The 21994-nt window shown below is 39.2% G+C and overlaps 1 protein-coding gene across 1 annotated transcript; it reads right to left on the reverse strand.

The window, feature by feature from the left end:
- Positions 1 to 3486: 3486 nt before the first annotated feature.
- On the reverse strand, positions 3487 to 21984 carry LOC108888320 (gamma-aminobutyric acid receptor subunit alpha-2-like). Its single transcript, XM_018684271.2, has 6 exons — positions 21746 to 21984; positions 20394 to 20476; positions 19852 to 19995; positions 12021 to 12173; positions 6562 to 6764; positions 3487 to 4073 (listed from the first exon to the last, which is right to left on the reverse strand). Exons 1-6 carry the CDS (start codon positions 21898 to 21900, stop codon positions 3771 to 3773), a joined length of 1041 nt encoding a protein of 346 aa, XP_018539787.2. The 5' UTR covers positions 21901 to 21984; the 3' UTR covers positions 3487 to 3770.
- Positions 21985 to 21994: the final 10 nt, after the last annotated feature.

Genomic DNA, 21994 nt, shown 5'->3' on the forward strand with positions numbered 1-21994 from the left:
TCCAGTGAAATTTAGAAAAGAAATTATTTATTGTTTATTTTACCAAAATATGCTAAAATAAGCCTGGATAGATTTGTTGGCACTCCTAAAAAAGATTATAAATCATTGTATTCTAATCATGTTTCAAACTAATGGTTTAACCTTACTTAGTGTCACAGGTGTCTTCAATCTTCAATCAGAGAAAACGTGCCACTGTGTAGTTTGGTATCATTGTGCACCACACTGACCATGGACCAGAGAAAGCAAAGGAGAGAGAGCTGTCTGAGGAGCTCAGAAAGAAAACTGTAGATAATAATCTTAAGGCTATAAGACATCTCCAAGCAGTTTGATGTTTCTGTGACTGCAGTTGCAAATATTATTAAAAAGTGTAAGGTCCATGGGACTGTAGTCAGCCTCCAGGGATGTGGCTGCAAGAAGCAAACAATCCCAGGTTTGATCATAAGGATAGTGCAGATGGTAGACAAAGAGACAAGGAAGACATCCAAAGACATTCAAGCTGAACTCCAAGGTGATGACACCATCCGTCGCCTAGGCACCTGATCTTTTGTCAATGCCATTTTCATTTTATTATCTAAGTTGAATCAAAAATCAAAAGAATCTGATAAACATGGAATAAAGAATAATTGATGCCAATTAATTTTTGTCAGTTTCAAATTATTTCAGAGATAGTTGTAGGTTATTTTTCATGGAAGGGTACCAACAAATTAGTCCACAGGTGTATTAAATTAATTTTGAATGAAGTGCTACATTAAGTATTTTATAGTTTTATGTTTTGTAGTGCTGTTTGTCCCTGTCCTCTCTGGTCTTCTCGGTAGCTCCACCCAGGTGCAACCTGATCGCCACTAATGAGTTGCACCTGGCTGAAGTGCTTAAAAGCTCCTGTCCAGGAGAGGCTTCTGGCTTCTGGCCTGCTGGACTTCCTGTCTCTCAGTTTGTGGTCTTATTTTGTATTGTTATTGTGTTTTGACTTATTGTCTGTTGTTTTTCTTGATTTAGTCTTGGTTGTTTTGACAGGTTGATAAATCTCATGGCTCTGGCTGTTCCTAAGGTGTTCTCTATGGTTGATCTGGATCAGTGGTGGAGTGTTGTGCATGCCATAGGGCCACACAGGGTGGGGCATAAGAATTTAAAGAGGCAAAGTTATACAGAGGGTGGATGGCAGATATACAAAGCACACAACCATCACACCAGAGACTTGGGTCACTTCCAGAGTCCTGTCTGTGGGAAGGTTTAGGCAACAAAAGCACTTTGAGGTAAGAGAGAGATGGTGGTTTAGGTTCAGTATAAATTAACAGGTTGTGTGTGTGAGACATTGTGAACTGTTTCCCTATTCAACCAGGATCTTTCTCTGACCTGAACCAAGAGGTGTGAGAGTCTAAACAGAAGCAGAAATAACTGTTTCACTTTCATGAAAAAATGGACCACTCCTGTCCATGTCAGCTAAATTAATACATTAAATGTTGTCATTATTTGATGAACACCAAGTTGTGTTAGCTGTCATGAAAAGTTTGAATTTCTCAGTATCAGACTTCCATTTTTCATGTTGAGAAACCTCACTACACTCACAAACCACAACATTAAAACCACTGACAGGTGAAATGAATAACATTAATCATCAATACAAAGTTCTGCTGGGAAACCTTGGGTCTGATATTCATCTGGATGTTACTTTGATACATGCCACCCAACAATGACATCCAAATAAATAAATAAATAAAAACCATCTGAAATAACAAGAAAAAAACGCACTTAAATGAGTCACAACTATAAAGGAAAGACATGAAGGCAGAACAGTGTTTAGGGGACCAAAATCTATACTAGTCTACAGGGTGACAACTGAGCAAATCAAGAACTTTGTTGTTCAGTTGTGATTGCTCATATTCTCGTGTAGACCATAAAATCATTGTAGTAAAGGGTCTGAATACTTCTGTGTAGGTTGAGAGTATTAAATATGTTCACATCCTTTCTTCTTCCTATATTGCTTATAAAAAGATAAAGATTTTAAAATAATTTAGATAAACACAAGAGTTACAGATTTCATACACACAGACCAACATTCTCACACGTTATGTTGGAATCAGCTTCCATAGTTTAAAACATGTGGAAACAGAGTGGGTACTGTACAAAAGCACATTGTAGCCCTGGATGTGATGGTGGTGAAGCTCTGGTGTGAAATACATTCCCAGCAAATGTTCCGATGTGGTATAAATGTTAATGTGTACTTCCTGCACAGTCCATTCTTGCCCAGAGAGTCAGTTACAGCAGACTGAGGGGCAATCATCACAGTGAGGGAGAAGTAACTTGATATTTAGTATTTAGATGACACCCAACAGTGCTGTATTTTCAACTCAGTGCTGACTTGCTGCTTCTCAACTCCCTACTGTCTAGTATAGAAATCCAATAACAACAAAACACATTTTAGTGGTATTCAATGTGCAAGAACAAAAAACAAAAATTCAGCTTTTGGCACGGTAAAAAAAATTCTGACACATTTTCTTGGTAATTGTGATTCCCACACTTCAGCAGTGTCACGTCACAATTATGAGAAAATTTTCACTAATTTACAAGGATCCTCGGTTAATGACATTGTCTTGCTGCTGATTGTGGACTGTGTTGATAGTTTTTCCCACCAACTGTTGAAAATATTCCGCTTCAGCTGAGAACAACATACTTTTTATATACACGACAGCAGGAAATAGAAGTCATTTCTCACTGTGCAGCAAATAGGAACAGTGTGGAGGAAGGGTTGATGTGTCAATCAAGTGCAACTTCAACTAGATGTTTTAGTTGGTTACCTATAACAATACCTGAACAATATATATTTGCCATGACCATCCATTTTCCCTTTCCTTTCCTAAGATAATTACAAGATAAAGAACTCATAATTATGAGGAACACAAGAAATCCCTAACAAGAAACAGGCTTGATATTTTTGCAACCATGGTGAAATTTGCTAGCACCGAGCAAATGAACAAATAAATATAAATAATTCAAACAGCAGAAGGCAAAATTTAAGATTTCTTTAAATGTCAATAAAAAATAGTCAATACAAAACACTATTTGACATTTACACTTGTAAAAGCTAATTTGATTCATTTTTTTTTTTTTTTATTATTTGTGTTTAATTTCTATTTTCAAAAATGCAAATCATACCTATATTAACTGATATCTTGGCCACTTAGCAGTGGAACAACCTGAAAACACAACACCTGGTAATATTTTTACCTGGTAATGGTGAAATGTGTTAGCATTTCCTTTTAACTATGGTGTGAAACTGTGAGCTGAGAGAGGTTGGGAAGCTCTGTAGAGCTGTACAGTTGGTGAGAAATCTTTGTGTATTTGTTACTATGATATTACATAGTCATTTGATTCATTGTTCATGTACAAATATTGATTAGTGTAGCTTGAAACATTTTTTTTTTTGTTTTTGCAGTACTGTTTTCTAATACTACCAGATACTGTCATAATTATGACTTAATTATATATATGGAAGGCTTGATTAAGTAAAAAAAAAATTTAAGCAAGGTGACCACTGAACATTGATATTTTTCCAGTTTCAATGAGGTTTCATTTTCTCTCAGCTGACACTACAGGTAAAACTGACTGAGCTCTCAGGTTTATTCTGACCCAGTTATGATGTTTATCTGCACTGATAAGAAACTGAATCACCTCAGTAAGGGAAGAGAGAATTGTCCATGTGACTAATAAAATGAAACCAGCGGATATATAAGTCCTGAATGGGCTGTATGTTCAGAGTATGTCCCTGTAGTTCATTTGGAAGGATCCAGATCTTTAATGACTGGTTCTCTGTTCAGGTAGGTGGCCCAGTAGACCAGGTTAAAGCTCCCAAACAGCACAGGGAACATGATGCGGGAGATGCGGTCAATTTTGCTGACGCTGTTAAAAGTTTTCTTGTTCTGCTCAGGCTTTGTCTCTGCTGTGGTCTTGTTGAGATTGCCCAGGGCACACTTGGAAATTGTGGGCAGCGTAGAGTCTTTTGTAATGTTGGGAGCATAGTTGGCCACAGCTACAGCATAGGCATTGTTCTTCTTTGTGATGGCTGCTTCCTTTTTCTGCAAGGAAAATGCCTGAGAGTTAGACATTTGCAGTAAATTCAACTACTTTTCTGTGATCACAATACATATTGTGGTGCAAACAATGGTCTGAGACGGCACAAACTCACTGTGTCTGCGTGATACAGTGAACATAATGTATGCTACTTTTGATAACACTACAATATGATTCTGCACTTGTTAATCACATTGTTGTGTACCAATCAGCAACAACGTGGTAATTAATGAACTGTTAATGACTAAATGGTCATTTTTCCAATTCAGATACTGATGAACTAACTTGATTTTTTTTTTTTTTTTTTTGCCTTTGTACAAGCCCCTTGTAAACAGGTGTCATCAACACAGTGAAAAGATGGTCCAACAAGACTAAAGAGGCTCTGAAGGACTGTTTTGAGACAACTGTGTGGACAGAGCTCTGTGACTCTCATGGGGAGGACATTGACAGACATCTCAGGACTCAGGAGTGGGTGAATGATCTGAATATATTCTTCAATAGATTGGATCAGTAATATGCCCCTCCCCCTGCTCTGTCATCCCTCCTGCTACCCCCCTCGCCTGCTGGCCTCAGTCTGGATGGCATCAGCTCCAGGCTCCTGAAGTCCTGCACAGATCAGCTGTGTGAGACTGTGGCGCAACTCTTCAATATGAGCCTGATGTTGGGGAGAATGTCACAGCTGTGGAAGACATCCTGCATGGTACCAGTGCCAGCTACAGCAAGGTGGTGCTAACATCCAACCTGATGAAGACCCTGGAATGGCTGATTCTCATTCATCTCCACCCCTGGTGAGACAATTGATGGACCCACGGCAGTTTGCCTACCAGCCTGGCTGGTGGATGATGCAGTCATCTACCTTCTTCACAGAGCTCTCTCTCACCTGGATAAACCTGGGACCACTGTGAGAATCACACCATACAGCCCACACTCCAGAGTTACAAGCTGGAACACATGGGGGTGGACCAGCATCTCACACTCTGGATTTTGGATTACTTCACCAACTGACCATAGTATGTGAGGACACGAGACTGTGTGTCTGACATGGTGGTCTGCAGCACGGGGGCACCACAGGGAACGGTCCTGGCTCTGTTCCTTTTCACCCTCTACACTGCAGACTTCCAGAACAACTCACCTCACTGCCACCTGCAAAAGTTCTCTAATGACTCTGCAGTCATCAGTCCCGTCATAAATGAGGATGACAGGGAGTACAGAGAACTGACGCAGGACTTTGTGGACTGGTGCCTGCAGAACTGCCTCCAGATCAATGCAGGGAAGACCAAAGAACTGGAGGTAGATTTCCACAGGAGCAGACACTCCCCTCAACACCAGTGAACATTCAGGGAAGAGACATTGAGATGGTGACATCTTACAAGAACCTGGGTGTTCAGCTGAACAATAGACTGGACTGGACAGACAACACCACTGCACTTTATAAGAAGGGTGAGAGCAGACTCTATCTGCTGAGGAGACTCAGGAAAAAATCATTGTGTAGCCTAAAAGCAATCCATATGTAACTAAAGAGATTAAAGACTGCAAAAAATGGCATCAAGAACCAGGAAAAAACAACTGGAAATTGTCTAAAAGGAGCTTAACTCCATGTTCAGAGAGGCCAGGAGGAGACATATGGACATTTTTGAACAAAATGTTTTTGCAATGAACCCCAAAAAACTAACTGACCCTGTGGTCAGGCCACATCTCTCCTCAAAACATGTACAGAGGGGCTAACATCAGCATGGTGCCCCATCTGTACACACCTGACCCTAACAAATCCTGTCCAAAGGTAAACAATGAGCCTTGTTGTACTGGCATCCATTATTATGAACTGTGCTTAGGTTGACCCTAAGTATGATTGTATATTGAGCACTCAGAGTTCAGGTTAGTCAGTACTAGTGCTGCTTAGGGCTGTGTCAGTTCCCTGGTCCTCTCCACACTGTACACAAATGACTGTACAACAATCCATCCTGAGAACTATATTATTAAATTCTCAGATGATATAGCCATTCTTGACCTAATGCACAGAGACAGAGGTCTATCATCTTACGACTTGTGCTAAATGTGAGGCGGACTGAGGAGATGGTGTTTGACCTGAAGGCCATGGGTGACTTAGGCCAGTGGTTATCAGGTCTGCTCTTATAAGTATCTCAGGTTAACAGTGCTAATACGTTCAGGTGGAGGGTGATGTGGCAAGTCTCAACACAGATGTATTCTTTACACAAATTAACAAACAAAGAGTTGAGTATAAGTTCATGTTACTATTCAAGCACTATAGAGCATTATAAGATTGCTTCTGTGGCACAGACCACTATGAAAATTATTAGGGTTTAAAAACACCTGTCACTCCAATTTTTTTTTAGCAGTCTATAATCAGGCTCAGAGAATGGTGTCTGACCCATCAACAACAGACCTGCACAACTTTGAACTTGACTGGTTTAGTTGTTCTGGTCACCCAGTGTGTAATCAGCTGGACTCCCTCCAGGTGTGTGATGGCTCTACCTTGTCACTGATGACGCTCTTTCCATCCCAGGCCCATCCTCTCTTGGTGAAGTAGTTGACGGTAGCAAATTCAATGAGTGCAGAGAAGACAAAGGCATAACAGACGGCGATGAACCAGTCCATAGCTGTAGCATAGGCCACCTTAGGCAGTGAATTACGGGCACTAATACTCAGGGTTGTCATTGTGAGAACTGTAGTTACACCTGAAAAGAGAGGGTAAAAACATATAGAAAAACTGGTATCCAATATGAGAGAATATATTAAGTAAAAGTCATTCAGTATGTGTACAGAAAACAACAACAAGATCAAGGATCCTTTGTTCCCCTTGAAGGGTGTTCCTCAGGTATAAAGGTCTAGATGTTCCTATGCTCGGGGTCTTTTGCCATCTCCTGACCGCTTGGGTGGTAACTGACCTTTTTCTTGCAAGGAAAATAAAACTTTGTCGGCCCGCAGAAGTCTCTATTTCATTCTTCACCATGCAGCAGAAAATTTCCAAAACAGTCTTTTTCACCTTTATTTAGATAGGACATTGGAGAGGAGACAGGAAACAGGGGGAGAGAATAGGGGGATGACATGCAGTAAAGGTCTAGCTGGACCAGGAGTTGATCTGGGGACTAGCTACTCAGGGCACTGTAGTACGTGCCCCAACCATTCGGCTATGGGGGCACCCCCACTGAATGATTATTTGCCTGGAAAAAAAGAGTAAAATAAAGGATGTCAAGTGTTTGTCACAGCTTGACTTCAACAAAGAGAATAAAACTAAATAGGAACCAAGTATATTATAAGAATATCTACTGGGTAATGATTTGGGGTAATGTGAGAGTTTAACAGGCAGAGGGGGTCTAATGAAATTATTTTGTGGAGTTACAGCATATGCTCACTCCTGCTAGGGAGTTAAGTCAAGATATCTCCACCTGTCTCTCCCCACTTCCCAAACTTCACAGAGGAACAGTATTAAATTATTGGAATACCCCTACCCACTAAATAAAAAATAACTGAAGATACAACTCAGGGTGTTAATTTCTTCATGTATTACTAATGGTGAAAATGCTACAACAATAAAGGCACCTGCTACCTGGGATTGTGTGTATTGTGTATTTGTAAGTTCCACTTAAATCAGTCCTGTCTGTAAAGTTGTACTTATTGTCCCTTTGCCTAGAAGACTCTGTGAGTTGCTGTTAATGTTACTGTGAAGAGCTTTCTGTGTGTTCTGAAACTGAACAGTTCCTTTAGCCTGATGTGTAGGATTTGTCTTGATTAAGAAAGAATACTAGAAGTGCCACTCAATTCATGTGGCTGAAGAAAGATATTATTATCAACACAAATATGTGGGAGATTATTCAAATAAAGTCTATCTTAATCTTAAGAAAAGAATTAGCTCTCCATTAACACATTATTTGTGCTGCAGGTCATATTCAAAAGCTCTTTACCACACAGTAAACACATCACTAACCACTGTAAAAGGATAATGTGTTTTACTTTTGATGTTGCATTTCTTATTTGTGCAGGCACACACGTAAGAACATGCACACAGACCATGTAACAACACTTTATGTTGTAACTCAAAAAATTGTGATAAATTTTCACTTCATTATGTAATAATACCTAAATGAACACAATATGTCATTTTTTGATGAAAATGTAAGTGTGGTGCATCATGTAATAATTGACAAAGATGGATGTCTTAATATGTAAACATTCACTTATCACTTATTGAAATTATACCAACATTATGGTTGAAGCTCTATACCATTATATATTTATTGTTCTTATAAATCTTTCAGTTTCTCTAAAGCACCTTTAATTGCCACTGTGTCTGAAAAATGTGTTCAAAATAAAGTTGCATTGACCTGGAAGTAGGAGAATAGGTTGTTGTGTCGATCACTGGCCACTAGTCAATTCAGTGTGAATAGAAATTTGTTTCAGCTGAAAAGGAGATCTCATTTTTCTGCCACTGTGTCTGAAAAATGTGTTCAAAATGTATTCAAAATAAAGTTGCATTGATTTGGAAATAGGAGAATAGGTTGTTGTGTCAATCACTGGCCACTGGAGGAGGACTAGGGCTCCAGTGACCCTTGTTTCAGTCCACGGTGTCAGTGTTGACAATGTGGAGTACGAGCATTTAGGGGTGTACTTGGACAATAGACTGGACTGGGCCAAAAACACTGACACCCTCTACAGGAAGGGTCAAAGTCCTCTTTATTTTCTGAGGGGGCTGAGGTCCTTCAACATCTGCTGGACAATGCTGCAGATGTTTTATGAGTCTGTGGTGATCAGTGCCATCCTCTATGCTGTTGTGTGCTGGGGCAGCAGATTGAGGGTGAAAGACAACAGATTTAATAAGCTCATTCACAAAGCCAGCCATGTTGTGGGAGGGGAGCTGGATTCTCTGACAGCAGTGTCAGAGAGGAGAATGTTGTCCAAGATACCCTCTCCATGACTGGTCAGCCAAAGAAGCACATTCAGCCACAGACTCATCCCCCCACGCTACACCACTGAGCGACACAGGAAATCATTCCTGCGGGTGGCAATCAACCTGTTTAACTCTTACCTCTCCTCAGTCTCTTAACTGATAAGTTTTTCCTGAACATGTGCAATAATCTCATATCTATTCTGTAAATAATTTAATCTGCACAATTCAATGTAAATGTCTGTAAATATTAATAATGCATATATTGTCCATTTTGAAGAGGTATATTTCTTTATTTCTTTATATTTTGAAGATGGGGTTATATTACTATTTTAATTTTATACACACAGTATCTCATCTCATATTTAATAAACCAATGTGGTTTATTACAGCTTCTCCTAATTTTCTACATGCTCCTGGAATTATGGTACGTAGGAATAGCTATAACAAGGTTTTACTGTTTTGTTCACAGTAATGCAAGAAAGTCACAAGAGCAGTCACTGGGACTGCACTGAATTTGTGAAGAGTCAAAGTGATGAAGTGGCAGGTAATCAGGTCCAGTGATGCTGAATATATGTCAGTACAACATAGTATCAGCAGTAATACAAAAGCATCATGAGTACAGAGGGAATTTAAATCCTGCCCCACAGCCTAAACAAAAACCAAGCAAGCATTAAAACATAAGCAGGTAATAAACCATTTAAATATAACCACAAATAAGAAATGTATAGCAGCATTGCTGTACGTGCATGTCCACTCTAGTCACATTATACTTACTAGAAAATAATGCAGTGGTTTTACTCTTCAAACATTCCTTCTTGTACTTTCAATTTCAGTGTAATTCCATTGTATCAATGTTAATTTAAGCAATATCAGGGTTTGATTTTTTTAATGGGGTAGTAAAAGACAACAGTAATAACAGACTTCTCAGGGTCAAGATTCTGTTGAACATATAAAATCTTTGCAATTAGTATCAACTGCCTAATCATAAGATCCAGGAAATCACCATCACTAATTACCAGAAAACAAAGAGGAAATTCCTCTTCTTTCACCATGTTAAAGTTTGCTTCTTACTAATGCCCTCAACTTTAGGTCAGAGTCATTACAACGAACCAAGATGGTGGAAAAAAAAGCCCTCCTAATGTTACTAAACACAGAAGCCAAAGTCATTACCTGGAAACACAGATGACTGTTTCATTGGAATCAATATGAATCAGGGCTGGAAACTATTGCTTTGATCTTTATTTCATGGTTATATTGTGTCAAGTAAATGTGGAGCCTGAAAGGTATAACTCACTATGTATGTATGTAAGGATGTATCCTCAATATAATGTCCATTTGTAACAGCTAGAGGGGTACACCCTGGATAGATCACCAGTCCATCACAGGGCTGACATATAGAGACAAACAACCATTCACACTCACATTCACACCTACAGACAATTTAGAGTCACCAATTAATCTGCATGTCTTTAGACTGTGAAAGGAAGCTGGAGAACCTGGAACACAGAAAAGCCCCGGGCAAAATGGGTTTGAACCCTGTACCTTCTTACTTTGCCACCCGCATGACCCTAAAGAAGTAAATCAAAGAAGACAAAGAAAATCCACTTTGTGGAGTCAGAGCCCAGACTTGAATCCAACAGAGCTGCTGTGAAATGAGCCCAGAGAGTCGTTCACACCAGACAGCCTGAGAATATGTCTGCGCTGAAGCAGCTCTGTAGAAAGAACGGCCCAAACTTCCTCCTGAACATTGTGCAGCTCTGATCCACAGCTACAGGAAGAGCTGGTTCAAAGGAGGTTCAACTAGTTGCTAAATCCAGGGGTTCATTTACTTTTTCCACCAGCACTGTGAGTATTTGATGGGTGTGTTCAATAAAAACAAAGGGAGTATAACTGTTTGTGTGATATTGGCTGAAGCACATCATGTTTGTCTGTAGTTGTGTCTCAAATGAAGATTTTATGAGCAATTAATGCAGAAAACCAGGTCATTCCAAAAGATTCACTGACTGTATCTTGTCACATGAGACACTGAGCATTGTAGGTGAACTAATCAGAGAGTGGTTTTCATTTCCCTATTATTACTGTACTGTACTCAGAGGCCTTTTATGAACCAGGATCATGATGTCTCTGGTACTGAGAACTTGCACTAACTCCTACTGCCTTTCACACAATCTTTCTTTTCTGGCTAGTGTGTCACAATAGATAATGACTGGGTTTATTCAGGCGTATCATAGTGCAGTGACTAAAGTGGAAAGAGGGCACTATGTTAGTTTCACACAGGTCCCTGACATTAAAACATTGCAAATGGGAAATTAGAGTGTGAGTGTAGATCTACCATACTAAGATAAGATAAGGAGGGTGAGGTCTCATTGCAGCATAACTACTATCTGGTAGTGTGCCTGCAGAGGCCTGATAAAATGCCCACCTGTCAGCATAACAGATTTTACAATTAGGAACACAAACAAGAGCAGAGATAACCCTACAGCTTCAGGTGAGGATAGGAAGAGTTACCACTTAGGAATCCAAATTTCACCATAACTGTGGTGTAGTGCTCCCCCTAAAACAGCCCACTAACCTCTTCACCTTTGCCACTCTCCTCACACACTGAGAGTGACCCTTAGGCTGTCTGTGTGTGTGTGGAAGTCTGATAACACACACAAACCTCTTTAGGATGATCACTTTTCTAGTCAGAGTCACAATTCAAAGCTCTCCTTGGTTCTAGGTCTCAGTATAAAACCAAGTAAATCAACTCAAAGACACTTTCCCTCCAACATCTGACTCAGAGATCTCAGAAAAGTTTTCTCTGATATAAATGGCAAGATGTCATCAACTCAAATGTTTTGTGAATGTGCAGTGAATATTACTGGGGTCTGTTTATAACAGCAATAAAAATCAATGATAGAATAACTTGAATTCCCACTCTGCCAGACCTGCCATTCTTGGTGTCATTTGACTGCATAAATCATGTGATCATGTGTAGAATAAAGAATGTTTCTTTCTCTGTGAAAAATGTGAATAGTGTTTGAAAAATTAAAATGAAAAGACTCACCAAAGACAGTTCTGGCTGGCACCGACTCTCTATTGAGCCAGAAAGAAACCTGGGAGAGGATGACTGTCATGATACAGGGTAGATATGTCTGGATAACAAAGTAGCCAATCTTCCTCTTCAGATGGAAGTGAGCTGTCATGACTGTGTATTCTCCTGAGGACAAGAGGGAAAATGTAAATGTACAAAAGCAGAGAAGTCCCACTGAATGAGGATGTCACACAAAGCAGGTCATGTGTGGGAGACATCCAGCCTTTAGGCAGCAGGCAATTGCTTCTTTTCTGTGATAAAAGAAAATATCATAAGATATTATATGACTGGGTGGTCCCCCTCCCGGTCACAGTCTTAATACAGGGCTCACAGTTCGATACACTCACTATACATCTAAGAATTTATGCAGAAAGAATGAAAACAAATTAAGATATTAGAATTCTTATTTTTTCGTAGTGTAAACTGCAAAAAAATCACTTATCTCAAATATCTTGTTGCCACAAAACCCAGTTTCTTACAGTGTTTTCCTTATTGTAAACTAAACTCCAGTTCAAATGTAAAAATAAAATCTTTCTTGCGGTTATTCTCTTATTCTGCAGACTACAATGCAAAGGAAAGGATACCGTATTGGCCATAACATAAGGTAGTATTTATCTCCTGGTGTATTATGTTTCCATTCATTTCAACTGATATACTTTTTGAATGGAGCGAATATTAGTGTAACTACGGTATTTTAGAGTGTTGCATTGTGGATAGTTTAGCCTAATTATGTTGCTAAGCTAGCAAGCGTTGTAGGTCCATGTACAGTGAGTTTTTCAGAGTTAATCAGCCCTAAAAGTCTTTGGTTAGTTCAGTTTAAGCTGCAGGAGTTTGTGAAGCTGCTGTAACATGTTCTGCTGCCACAGAGGAAAGAAATTAATGACGAGTGAAAACAAGAGAATTACAGCTGTTACAGATGATGAGTCTGAAAAATATCAACTGTCAGAGAAAACAATTATGCAAGAGGAATAAGAGAGAGAGAGAGATCGACCCACTACAGTCACTCTGTCAGCTGATTAGTGGTCACTAGGAAAGCCAGCGGTCTACAGACTGACTGAACAGAACCTGAAGCAGCCAGATGCTGTTACATTGTGAGAAGCTGTGGGAAGATGAGAAAGTTGCAGTTCAAACCTACTCACTTTAATTCCTCAGTGTTATTTAGTACAGCACACAGTACGATCACTCACAGAGATGAAACAGATTACTTCAGGACACAGAGCTCACTTCATCAGTCACATCATGATACAGTTTTCAGCATAACGATGTGCATCATCACGTTTTCTCAATCGCGATGCATCATGCCACGGTGCATTGTTACACCCAGCTACAACACACACGTAATGGGCACTGTAATCATCAACATGCATTATGGTGACTGTCAAGGAAAGAAAAGCCTCTTTAACAAGACTGCAATCTGACAGTCATTATTATGCAGGCATTTTTGTGGTAAGTAAGATAATAGCTGAGAATCTGAAACCTTATTCAGAAGGAAATTTTGTGAAGGGGTGCCTTGTTGCCACTGTGGAGCTGCTAGCATCAGACAAAGTAAAAATTTTCAAAAGCGTTAGTTTGCCTTGAATAACTTGCAGAGCAGATTGAGAGAAATGTCCAGTTTTATGATATCAACCTTCTTTTCTTCAACTACAGTCTTTTATTAATTTTGTGCCAATATTTGAGGTCTCAGTCCACCACTAATGACATGAAGATATTATGAATAAAACAACCATTCACACCGACAGACAATTTAGAGTCACCAGTTAACCTGCATGTCTTTGGACTGTGGGAGGGAGCTGGAGAACCTGGAGAGAACCCATACAGGCACAGGGAGAACATGGAAATTCCACATAGAGACTTTATAATGAGTTAACACCTCAAGATATTGAGAAACTAAAAAAATACATAATGAGACACTAATTATCAGTATTTTGAGATCCTAAGACAGAGAGTTGAGGGGATGGAATCATTATGTTATTATGACACAACATAAGTTGTGGCTTCATAAAGAATTTTTAAAATTACTGAGATTTCTTAAAATTATCAGTAACTGTCATGTTGACAGAGCACTGTGATAGAAAGTGGCATCAAAGAAAGTGTTACCCTGTGGTATGAAGTGGTAGGAACCAGGAAACGCTCTACTGTCCCCTGAGGTAAAGTGTCCTGCAGGCAGAAACAAGCTGATTCATGGGTCAGAATTAGTGACCTCTTTCCAGTAAAAGTAACTGATGCGTAGTGTTTCTGATGTGCCACCCCAAACAGGCTGATTAATTGGTTGGTATTAGTGTGAGTTCTGAGCTCTAGGGATTGCAAACTAGGGATGGAAAATTAGTGGTCTGACTTTGGTTGAGCCAGTGGAATTTTCGCTAGTGCCACTGCAAGATTTGCTGTTAAACATAATAACAAAATTCATAACCATGAAATTTGGTTACGTTTACTGACATTCATGATCCAAAAAGAATTTATATTGGCGGATTACGTATTATCAGCAAAAAACATCCTGACTAGAAATATTTCCGATAATGCAGTAGGTAAATTCAAGGAAATGATTCCCACTAACTTAGGTCCAGTGCCTCAACTTAATTTAGCAGAAGCTACTCCCTCCCAGCTTGATCATCTTGTAGACAGTGTTGCAGACTCACTGCGTACAACTCTAGATTCCATCGCCCCCCTAAAAATGAGAACAATAAAGAGCAAGAGGTCCATGATTCAACTCCCAAACCTGTTCACTGAAACAAACAGTAGGCTTGAAAGAGTGTGGCGTTCCACCAAACTGGAAGAATGTTTTGCACTATTTAGTGTAGGTGTGCTGGCCATTTAAGAGTGATTTCTTTTGTCTTGGTCCTCTCCATCCATTACTCCACCTTCTAGCACAGAACACATGGGGATCACTAGCATCCTAGCATGTATGGTGGCAGCAGACTCAGCGGACATATGTGGGAATTTGGTTACATCTACTTCTGCAAAAAATAATGTTGTATTCTCACCTATTTCTTAAGCAGGGAGTCAAAAGTGGGCTGATGTTACTCTTTCTGCTATCATTGCTCCAGTACCCCTGGTTAGCAGTGAACTTGGTAAAAATGAAATGAAGTTTCTTGATGTGTTTATTGCATTTGCCGTGACACACACAATAAAATGCACATGTGGATGAAATAAGTTCCATTGAAACTGACACTTGACGGCATCATAATAATAATGATAATAATTTTATGTCATTATTTTCCATCACACAAGTATTTTGATGGTGAGCCTATTTACCAAGTTGTTGTGCCTACCAGGTTTCATGATTTCCCAAGATGGCCATTTAGGCATAAAGAAAATGAATGACTGCATCTTGATAAACTGTTATACATATGTTCCAGTAATATTCTGGAGGTGAGCCACACTTCTAAAGTGCTGCTGTTGGTTGAAAATGTTTGTTTATGCTAAAGTTAACAAATATCTAAATCCTGCCTAGACATCCTGTAACAGACTCACACTGACAACCCCTTTGTATAAATATTATAAAGAATGATACAGGAACTACTACTACCACTACTACTACTACTACTACTACTACTACTGCCAAGGACAAAGGCAGACTGCAGCGTGTCATCTGGTCTGCGGAGAAGGTGATCCAGGAATTGTACACCCTGAGGAGGGCAGGAAAGATCATGGCCAATCCCTCCCACCCTGGTCACAAACTTTTCAAAACACTCCCTTCTGGCAGGAGGCTGCAGCCCATCATAACCAAGACCTCGCCACAAGTTTCAACAGTTTCTTCCCATCTGCAAATGGGCTCCTAAACACATGATTTACATTTTTATTGCCATTTTCAAATGTTTAACATATATAACACCAAGCACTATACAGTTCTGACCAGAGGGGGCTCTTTCTGGTGGAAGGGAACACTGAGCATGTCGCAGACCAAATGTGTAATGATGAGTAGTAATGTTGGTAGTCCCATTCCTGCTCTGTCTACTGGAAGCTGTGTTTTTTCCAACTGCATCAGTGGTTGTTTCCTATTCCAGAGAAATTTGTTGCATAAATGACCAAATTGCTTGAAATATGTTACAGAATTATTTAATTGGAGAGATTGAAGAAGGTGGATTAATTTAGGGATCCCATTGATTTTCAAAACATTCACTTTTCTCCACAGAGATAAAGATGTCTATCTATCTATATCACATTATTTTCTTCAGCAGTGGTTCAACATTCTTCTCCACTATTTCATCTGTTGCATGGGGGTAAAGGATGCCCAAGTATTTGATGCTCTCTGAAGGCCACTGAAAGGATCCGGCTTGAAATTAATTTTTGGGGCAAAATGCAGTCAGAGGTAGTAATTCTGACTTGTTCCAATTAACTTTCTCTCCAGAGAGCTTTGAAAAATTGTTAAAAATGTCAAGAAAAGCTGAAGTAGATGTTACAGGATCAGATACATAACAGAGGATATCTTATTATAAAGTCAGTTTATTCACTGAGTCTCCGATTCCAATTCCTGGAAAAGAGGAGTTCCAACGTATTGCTTCTGCTAGCTAGTCTAAAATAAGAAAAAATCACTCCGCTAGTCTGTACCACTGCCCTATAAGATTTCTATCCATTTCATGAAAACCTGGCCAAATCTAAAAGCTTTTAGCACACGAAACAAATACCTCCAGTTAACTTGAAATTGCCAAAGCCTTCTTTGAGTTAAGTGAAATGGCAACAACTAAGGAGCTCATCACCCTCCTAATACGATCTAATGAGTTTCTTTTATGAATAAAACTACTACTATCATGGTATACTAGGCAACTGATGACTCTGCCTAATCTGTTGGCCAGAATCTATGATAAAATCTTCAGTCAGTTTGGATCAAACTGTGACTGAAAGGATACTCTGGTTACTCAGCTGTAAAGCCAGCTTGCCTGGAGGCTTTACTGTTGGTAGTGCTTTTATTACTTACATTATCTCCTCACATGTTATTGGGGATTCAAGACTTCTTTTTGGGTCATCTTGAGCATAGGCAGGTGTAAGTTAATCAGAAATAAATCTATCTCTTCATCAGTAGCTATACAGTCTGATGTGTAGAGGTTCTCATCGAAAGTCTCATTCATATCTCTAGGTTTAGTTATTACTTCACCATCAAGAGACCGTATGGCAGGAATTGTTGAGATAGACTGTTTATGTTTAATATGTTTAGCTAATAATCTGCCAGCTTTATCACCTGATTTAAAGTAATTTTACCTTGCCCTAAGTAATATAATTTCCACCTTTTTTGTAAATAAATAATTATATTCAAATTCAAGCTTTGTTAGTTTTCTCAGTCCTTCAGTGGTCACAATTTGTTGTAATTTACATTCATATATGTGTATTTCCTTCTCTAACCTTAAAGACTCAACTTTACTCTGTTTCTTCTTATGAGCAGAATACTGAATAAAAAACCCTGAAGTTATGCCATCATAACATCCCATGCTATACCTGCAGAGGGTGCTGTTGGGACATTAGTTTCAATGTAAAATTTTATTTCTGCCCCAAATTTGGCTCAGATCCTGTAAAAGGGAGTTGTTGAACCAAGAGGTATCATAATTAGCACAATAATGTAGAGGGAAATAAGGATTTTGAGATCAGAGACAAAACCAGGAATATACATGGTGTACATGTGAGAAAAAGGTGTAGTCCCTGCCCATTGGGATAAGAATCCTTCAAATGTCTTCAAGAGATGAGCAGACATCCTTAGCTACTTGCACCGATTTCTGTGGTCTATTGTATGTTAAATGACTGCAATCAAAGAACTGTCTAAAGTAAAATTTAAATCTCCATCCATAATTATAGGGAAATCTCCTGCATTATGTAATACACCATAACATTATGACCACTGACAGGTGAAGTGAATAACATTTTTGATCATTTTATAACATTACAATGTTCTGCTGATAAACCTTGGCTCTGGTATCCATCTAGATGGTAATTTGACATGTACCACTGATGAAATATTGTTATAGAACAAGCACACCCCCCCATGGCAAAAGCACCTCAGCAAGACAATGCTTCAAACACACTGCAAAAACTGCTCAGAAGTGTCTAAAGGAACATGAAAAATAGCCTAACCTGGCATCTGTGGGATGCACTGGAACAAGCCAGATCCATGGAGGCCTCACCCCACAACCCACAGGACCCAGAGGATCTGCTACCAATAGGACACCCACAGGTCCTGTGTCCATGTCCTGATGGCTCAGAATTGTTGAGAGGTCCCACAGATGTTGGATCAGATGGGGATCTGGGGAGTTTGTGGGCCAGGTTAACACATCAGGCTCTTTGTCATGTTCCTAGAGCCATTTGTGAGCAGTTTTTGCAGTGTGGTTGAAGCACTCTCTTGCTGGGGGAGGCCCCTGCCATTGATGAGTTCTTTTGCCATGGGGGTGGATGCTTGGTCTGTAACAATATTTAGACAGTGGTAGGTCTCAAAGTAACATCAAGATAAATACCAGAACCCAAGGTTTCTCAGGAGAACACTGTATTGTAACCAAATAATCAATGTTATTCACTACACCCATCAGTGGTCATAATGTTATGGTTGATCAGTGTATATTCTCCATGTCAATAAAAAGGTAGGGTTATCCCCACTGGGTGCATAGATGTTCACCAGCAATATGTTTTGTCCCTGAATATCTGCTTGAATAATGAGCATTTGTCCTTTGTTATCATTATCCTTTATACATTTGAATTGTATGTCTTTACTTAATTAAAGTTGCTACACCCCTACTCTTGCTCAATCCAGTGCTATAAAATACATGCCCCACCCAGTCTCCATAAAGCTTCTTGGACTCCTGTGCTGCTTAGTGAGTCTCTTGCAAAAAGACTATATCATAGTATTTGGATTTCAAAAAATTAAGAACATTTATAGGATTCCCAAGTCCTTTAACATTCCAAGTCCACAAACTCAACTTGCTATTACCACCAATTGACAGACAAAGACAGCCAGATATACTGTAATCCCAATAAACCTGACCTCTGTTATGTTGTAACATAATAAAGCCACTGGTATAGGGTAAAAACAGTAGAAAAGAAAGAAAGGGACCAAAAAAATTAAAATAAAATAAAATAAAAACCCACATATATGAAGGAGAACTTCAAATCTATCTCAGATCTGTTACCAGAGTCATGTGTCCCTCCCAGGAACATGGGACACATGACAAACAAAACAAAAATACTCCTCACGGTCCATAACTTCTCTGACAAGTGGTGTTCCTAGCCTGCATCAGGCAACACCACCAGTTACCTCACTATACAATATTTACAAGCCAAGGCCGACAGTCACTGGTAACGAAGCGCCCTTCGTTACACCCCCTAAGAGATGTATAAAATTTACTTGGAAGCTCATAGTCTAAGTAGCCATCTTGGTCTTCATGTCACATAACTCCAAATATTAAATATTTTTAAATGCACACAATCTGGTGTAAGGATGAGGACGCAGGCAGCTGCTGCTGATGGCAGCTCTCTTGCAAGTTTATTAATTATTATTAACAAGCTGTACAATTTTATCTGTACAGAGCAACAAAAAGGGGGAAAAAGAATTCATCAACACTAAACTCCCCCCCCCCCCCAATCAGCAATACTTACTGGTGACAATATCATCATTCATTTTTTTTACATATTGCTGAGAGGTTTTCTTTCTAACAACTTCAGATCAGCAAACATGCTAACATGGAAGTCTGGCCATTGTTTATTTTGTCTAATTTATTACCCAACACAATGTACTGCTGTCATGAAACTTTTTCGTTTGTTCAGGCACAGTTTTTTTCTGTTGCTCTCTTCTGTTTGTCTTGACTTGAAATTGATGCATAATACTCACCGGTACTGGATTTAATGGTCTCCTTTCCCACACTCTGGCCCACCAAGTCATACTGGTTGAGTCTGGATCCATCAGGTGCAACATCAACTGACTGGGAGGCATTACGACTCCAGATGTAAGTAACCTCTGTCTTAGTGTAGGCATCTGATGTAGAGAGAGCCAGGAGAAACTGATAACAATTCCAATCTTAAAAATCGTACTTCCTCATATTCAACTCACTGTCTCACAACAGAGCACCAGGATTTTGGTTGAAGTTGCAGAGATCACTTGTACATTGCCCCTGCATATCCTGACATCTGACAGAGGTATATTTATTCCTCCACAAAAATTCACACCATTATAATGAAATGTGGAGGGGGACAAAAAAAATTTAAAGTTAAATAAATAGATAAATAATAATACACTACAAGCAACCTTTTACTTAAGTTTGTGTTGGAAACAGCAAATGTATCCTTCAAAGTTAAAGTTAGGCCGAGGTTCAGGAACAGAAAGTAGAGAGCTGATATGGACTGTTTGGATGATGTAAATCTGCTGACACTTACAGCTGCCAAACTTGAGAGGACATGAGTGAGAGTCCATGGGGAAGTCTTCAAGGTGCATGGGACACTCAGCTTGAACTGTCAGCCTGGCAATAAATACACACATGCCCACAATTTGTTTAATTAAAAACATACAGAACCTGTTGTCTCTATACTATAATTATTTAAATGTAATAACAAAGATAATGATTGCATTTTAAAATTATCTGAGATACAAGACACTGTTCTGACAAATAAATAAATGAAAAAATTATAATTATTGAGGGCACAAGGTTTCCCAGCAAGGAACAGGGCAAGAATGAGAGGCATAATATCATGTAATACTAGATGGATTGCTATCAAATTAGGTACAAATATTTATGTTTCCATATGTATGATATTAATTAGTCCAATACTGTGCTTTATGACTGAAAAACAAATTACATAATATTACCTACTGAACATCATCATGTTGGTGTTGTCATTGCCAGCACGGTAGAATGCTGACTTTAGCATTGAGCTTAATGCAGCTCTGGGCCTTACTGCAGTCTATCAAATATGGAATGAACTTTGTCAGTTTTGACTTATTTTAGATAAAACTGTGATTTTTCTTTTTTAAGTAGAAGAGTACTAACATCTTCAGCCATATCTGTGTATTCTCTTTAAAAGCAAGGATCATTGTCATGAAATGTAGAGTTCAGAGTAGCTTGTTCTAATTCTAACTGAAATTATAAATAAGTCTGGTCAACATGCTTTGAGAAAGTAATGAAAGTAATCAAAATTTACCACTGTAAATGAGAGCTTTGCTCTCAATTGGTCCCTGAACAAATTAAGAATTAATGAAAAAATAAATAATAAATTGATAAGTGAAGTCAGGGAAGTCCAGCTCAGGCATTTTGCACTAACTGACTCTACACACATCATATTGGCCTGGGTAGGTATAGTCAGTGCAAGATGAGGCGAAAGAATGGATAGGGCCTTCAAATAAAGGGACATGTATCTACTGATGGTGAGAGAATGCCAAAGATGACACTAAAATGCATCCAGCATATCATGGGGGTTGGGTGCAGACGATTTGCAAGGGAGTCCTTCTGCAAAGCTTACACTGTACTAGGCCACATGAATAAGGAAGAGGAAAGAGAGGGTTAGGGTGAATTTAGATCAAGGGAAGTCACCTGGGCAAAGTTGTCTGAGACATCTGATTAGGTTACACCACCCTAATAAGGCATCAGGCGATTCTTTCAATAAACAAACACAGTACATGACTGGAGTTGGCTGATTGGATGATTCCATGAATAAACAGATGTACACGTGTTCTTAATAAAGTGCTTGTTAAGTGTAAATTTTACCTAGAAATTAGGAAAGAAATCAGGTACCTCATAGTGTAGAGCAAGGTTCCATCCTCCATGATCCTCAGCAGCTTGTTGGGCATTGTCATATTGTGGGCCACAGATTTCTTGCCATTGTGGAAGAAGGTGTCAGGGGTCCAGATCTTACTGGCCATCAGGTTGTTAAGAGGCAGAATGTTCATTGGTCCATGGAACTTAAGTCGCTCATCCTTCCAACTTTGACGGAAAAAAACATCTACAGTGTACTCCTGAGAGAGACAAAGCAGGGAAAGTAAT

The sequence above is a fragment of the Lates calcarifer genome, unplaced genomic scaffold (assembly GCF_001640805.2).
Source record: "Lates calcarifer isolate ASB-BC8 unplaced genomic scaffold, TLL_Latcal_v3 _unitig_1319_quiver_1000, whole genome shotgun sequence".
Lineage (NCBI taxonomy): Eukaryota > Metazoa > Chordata > Actinopteri > Centropomidae > Lates > Lates calcarifer.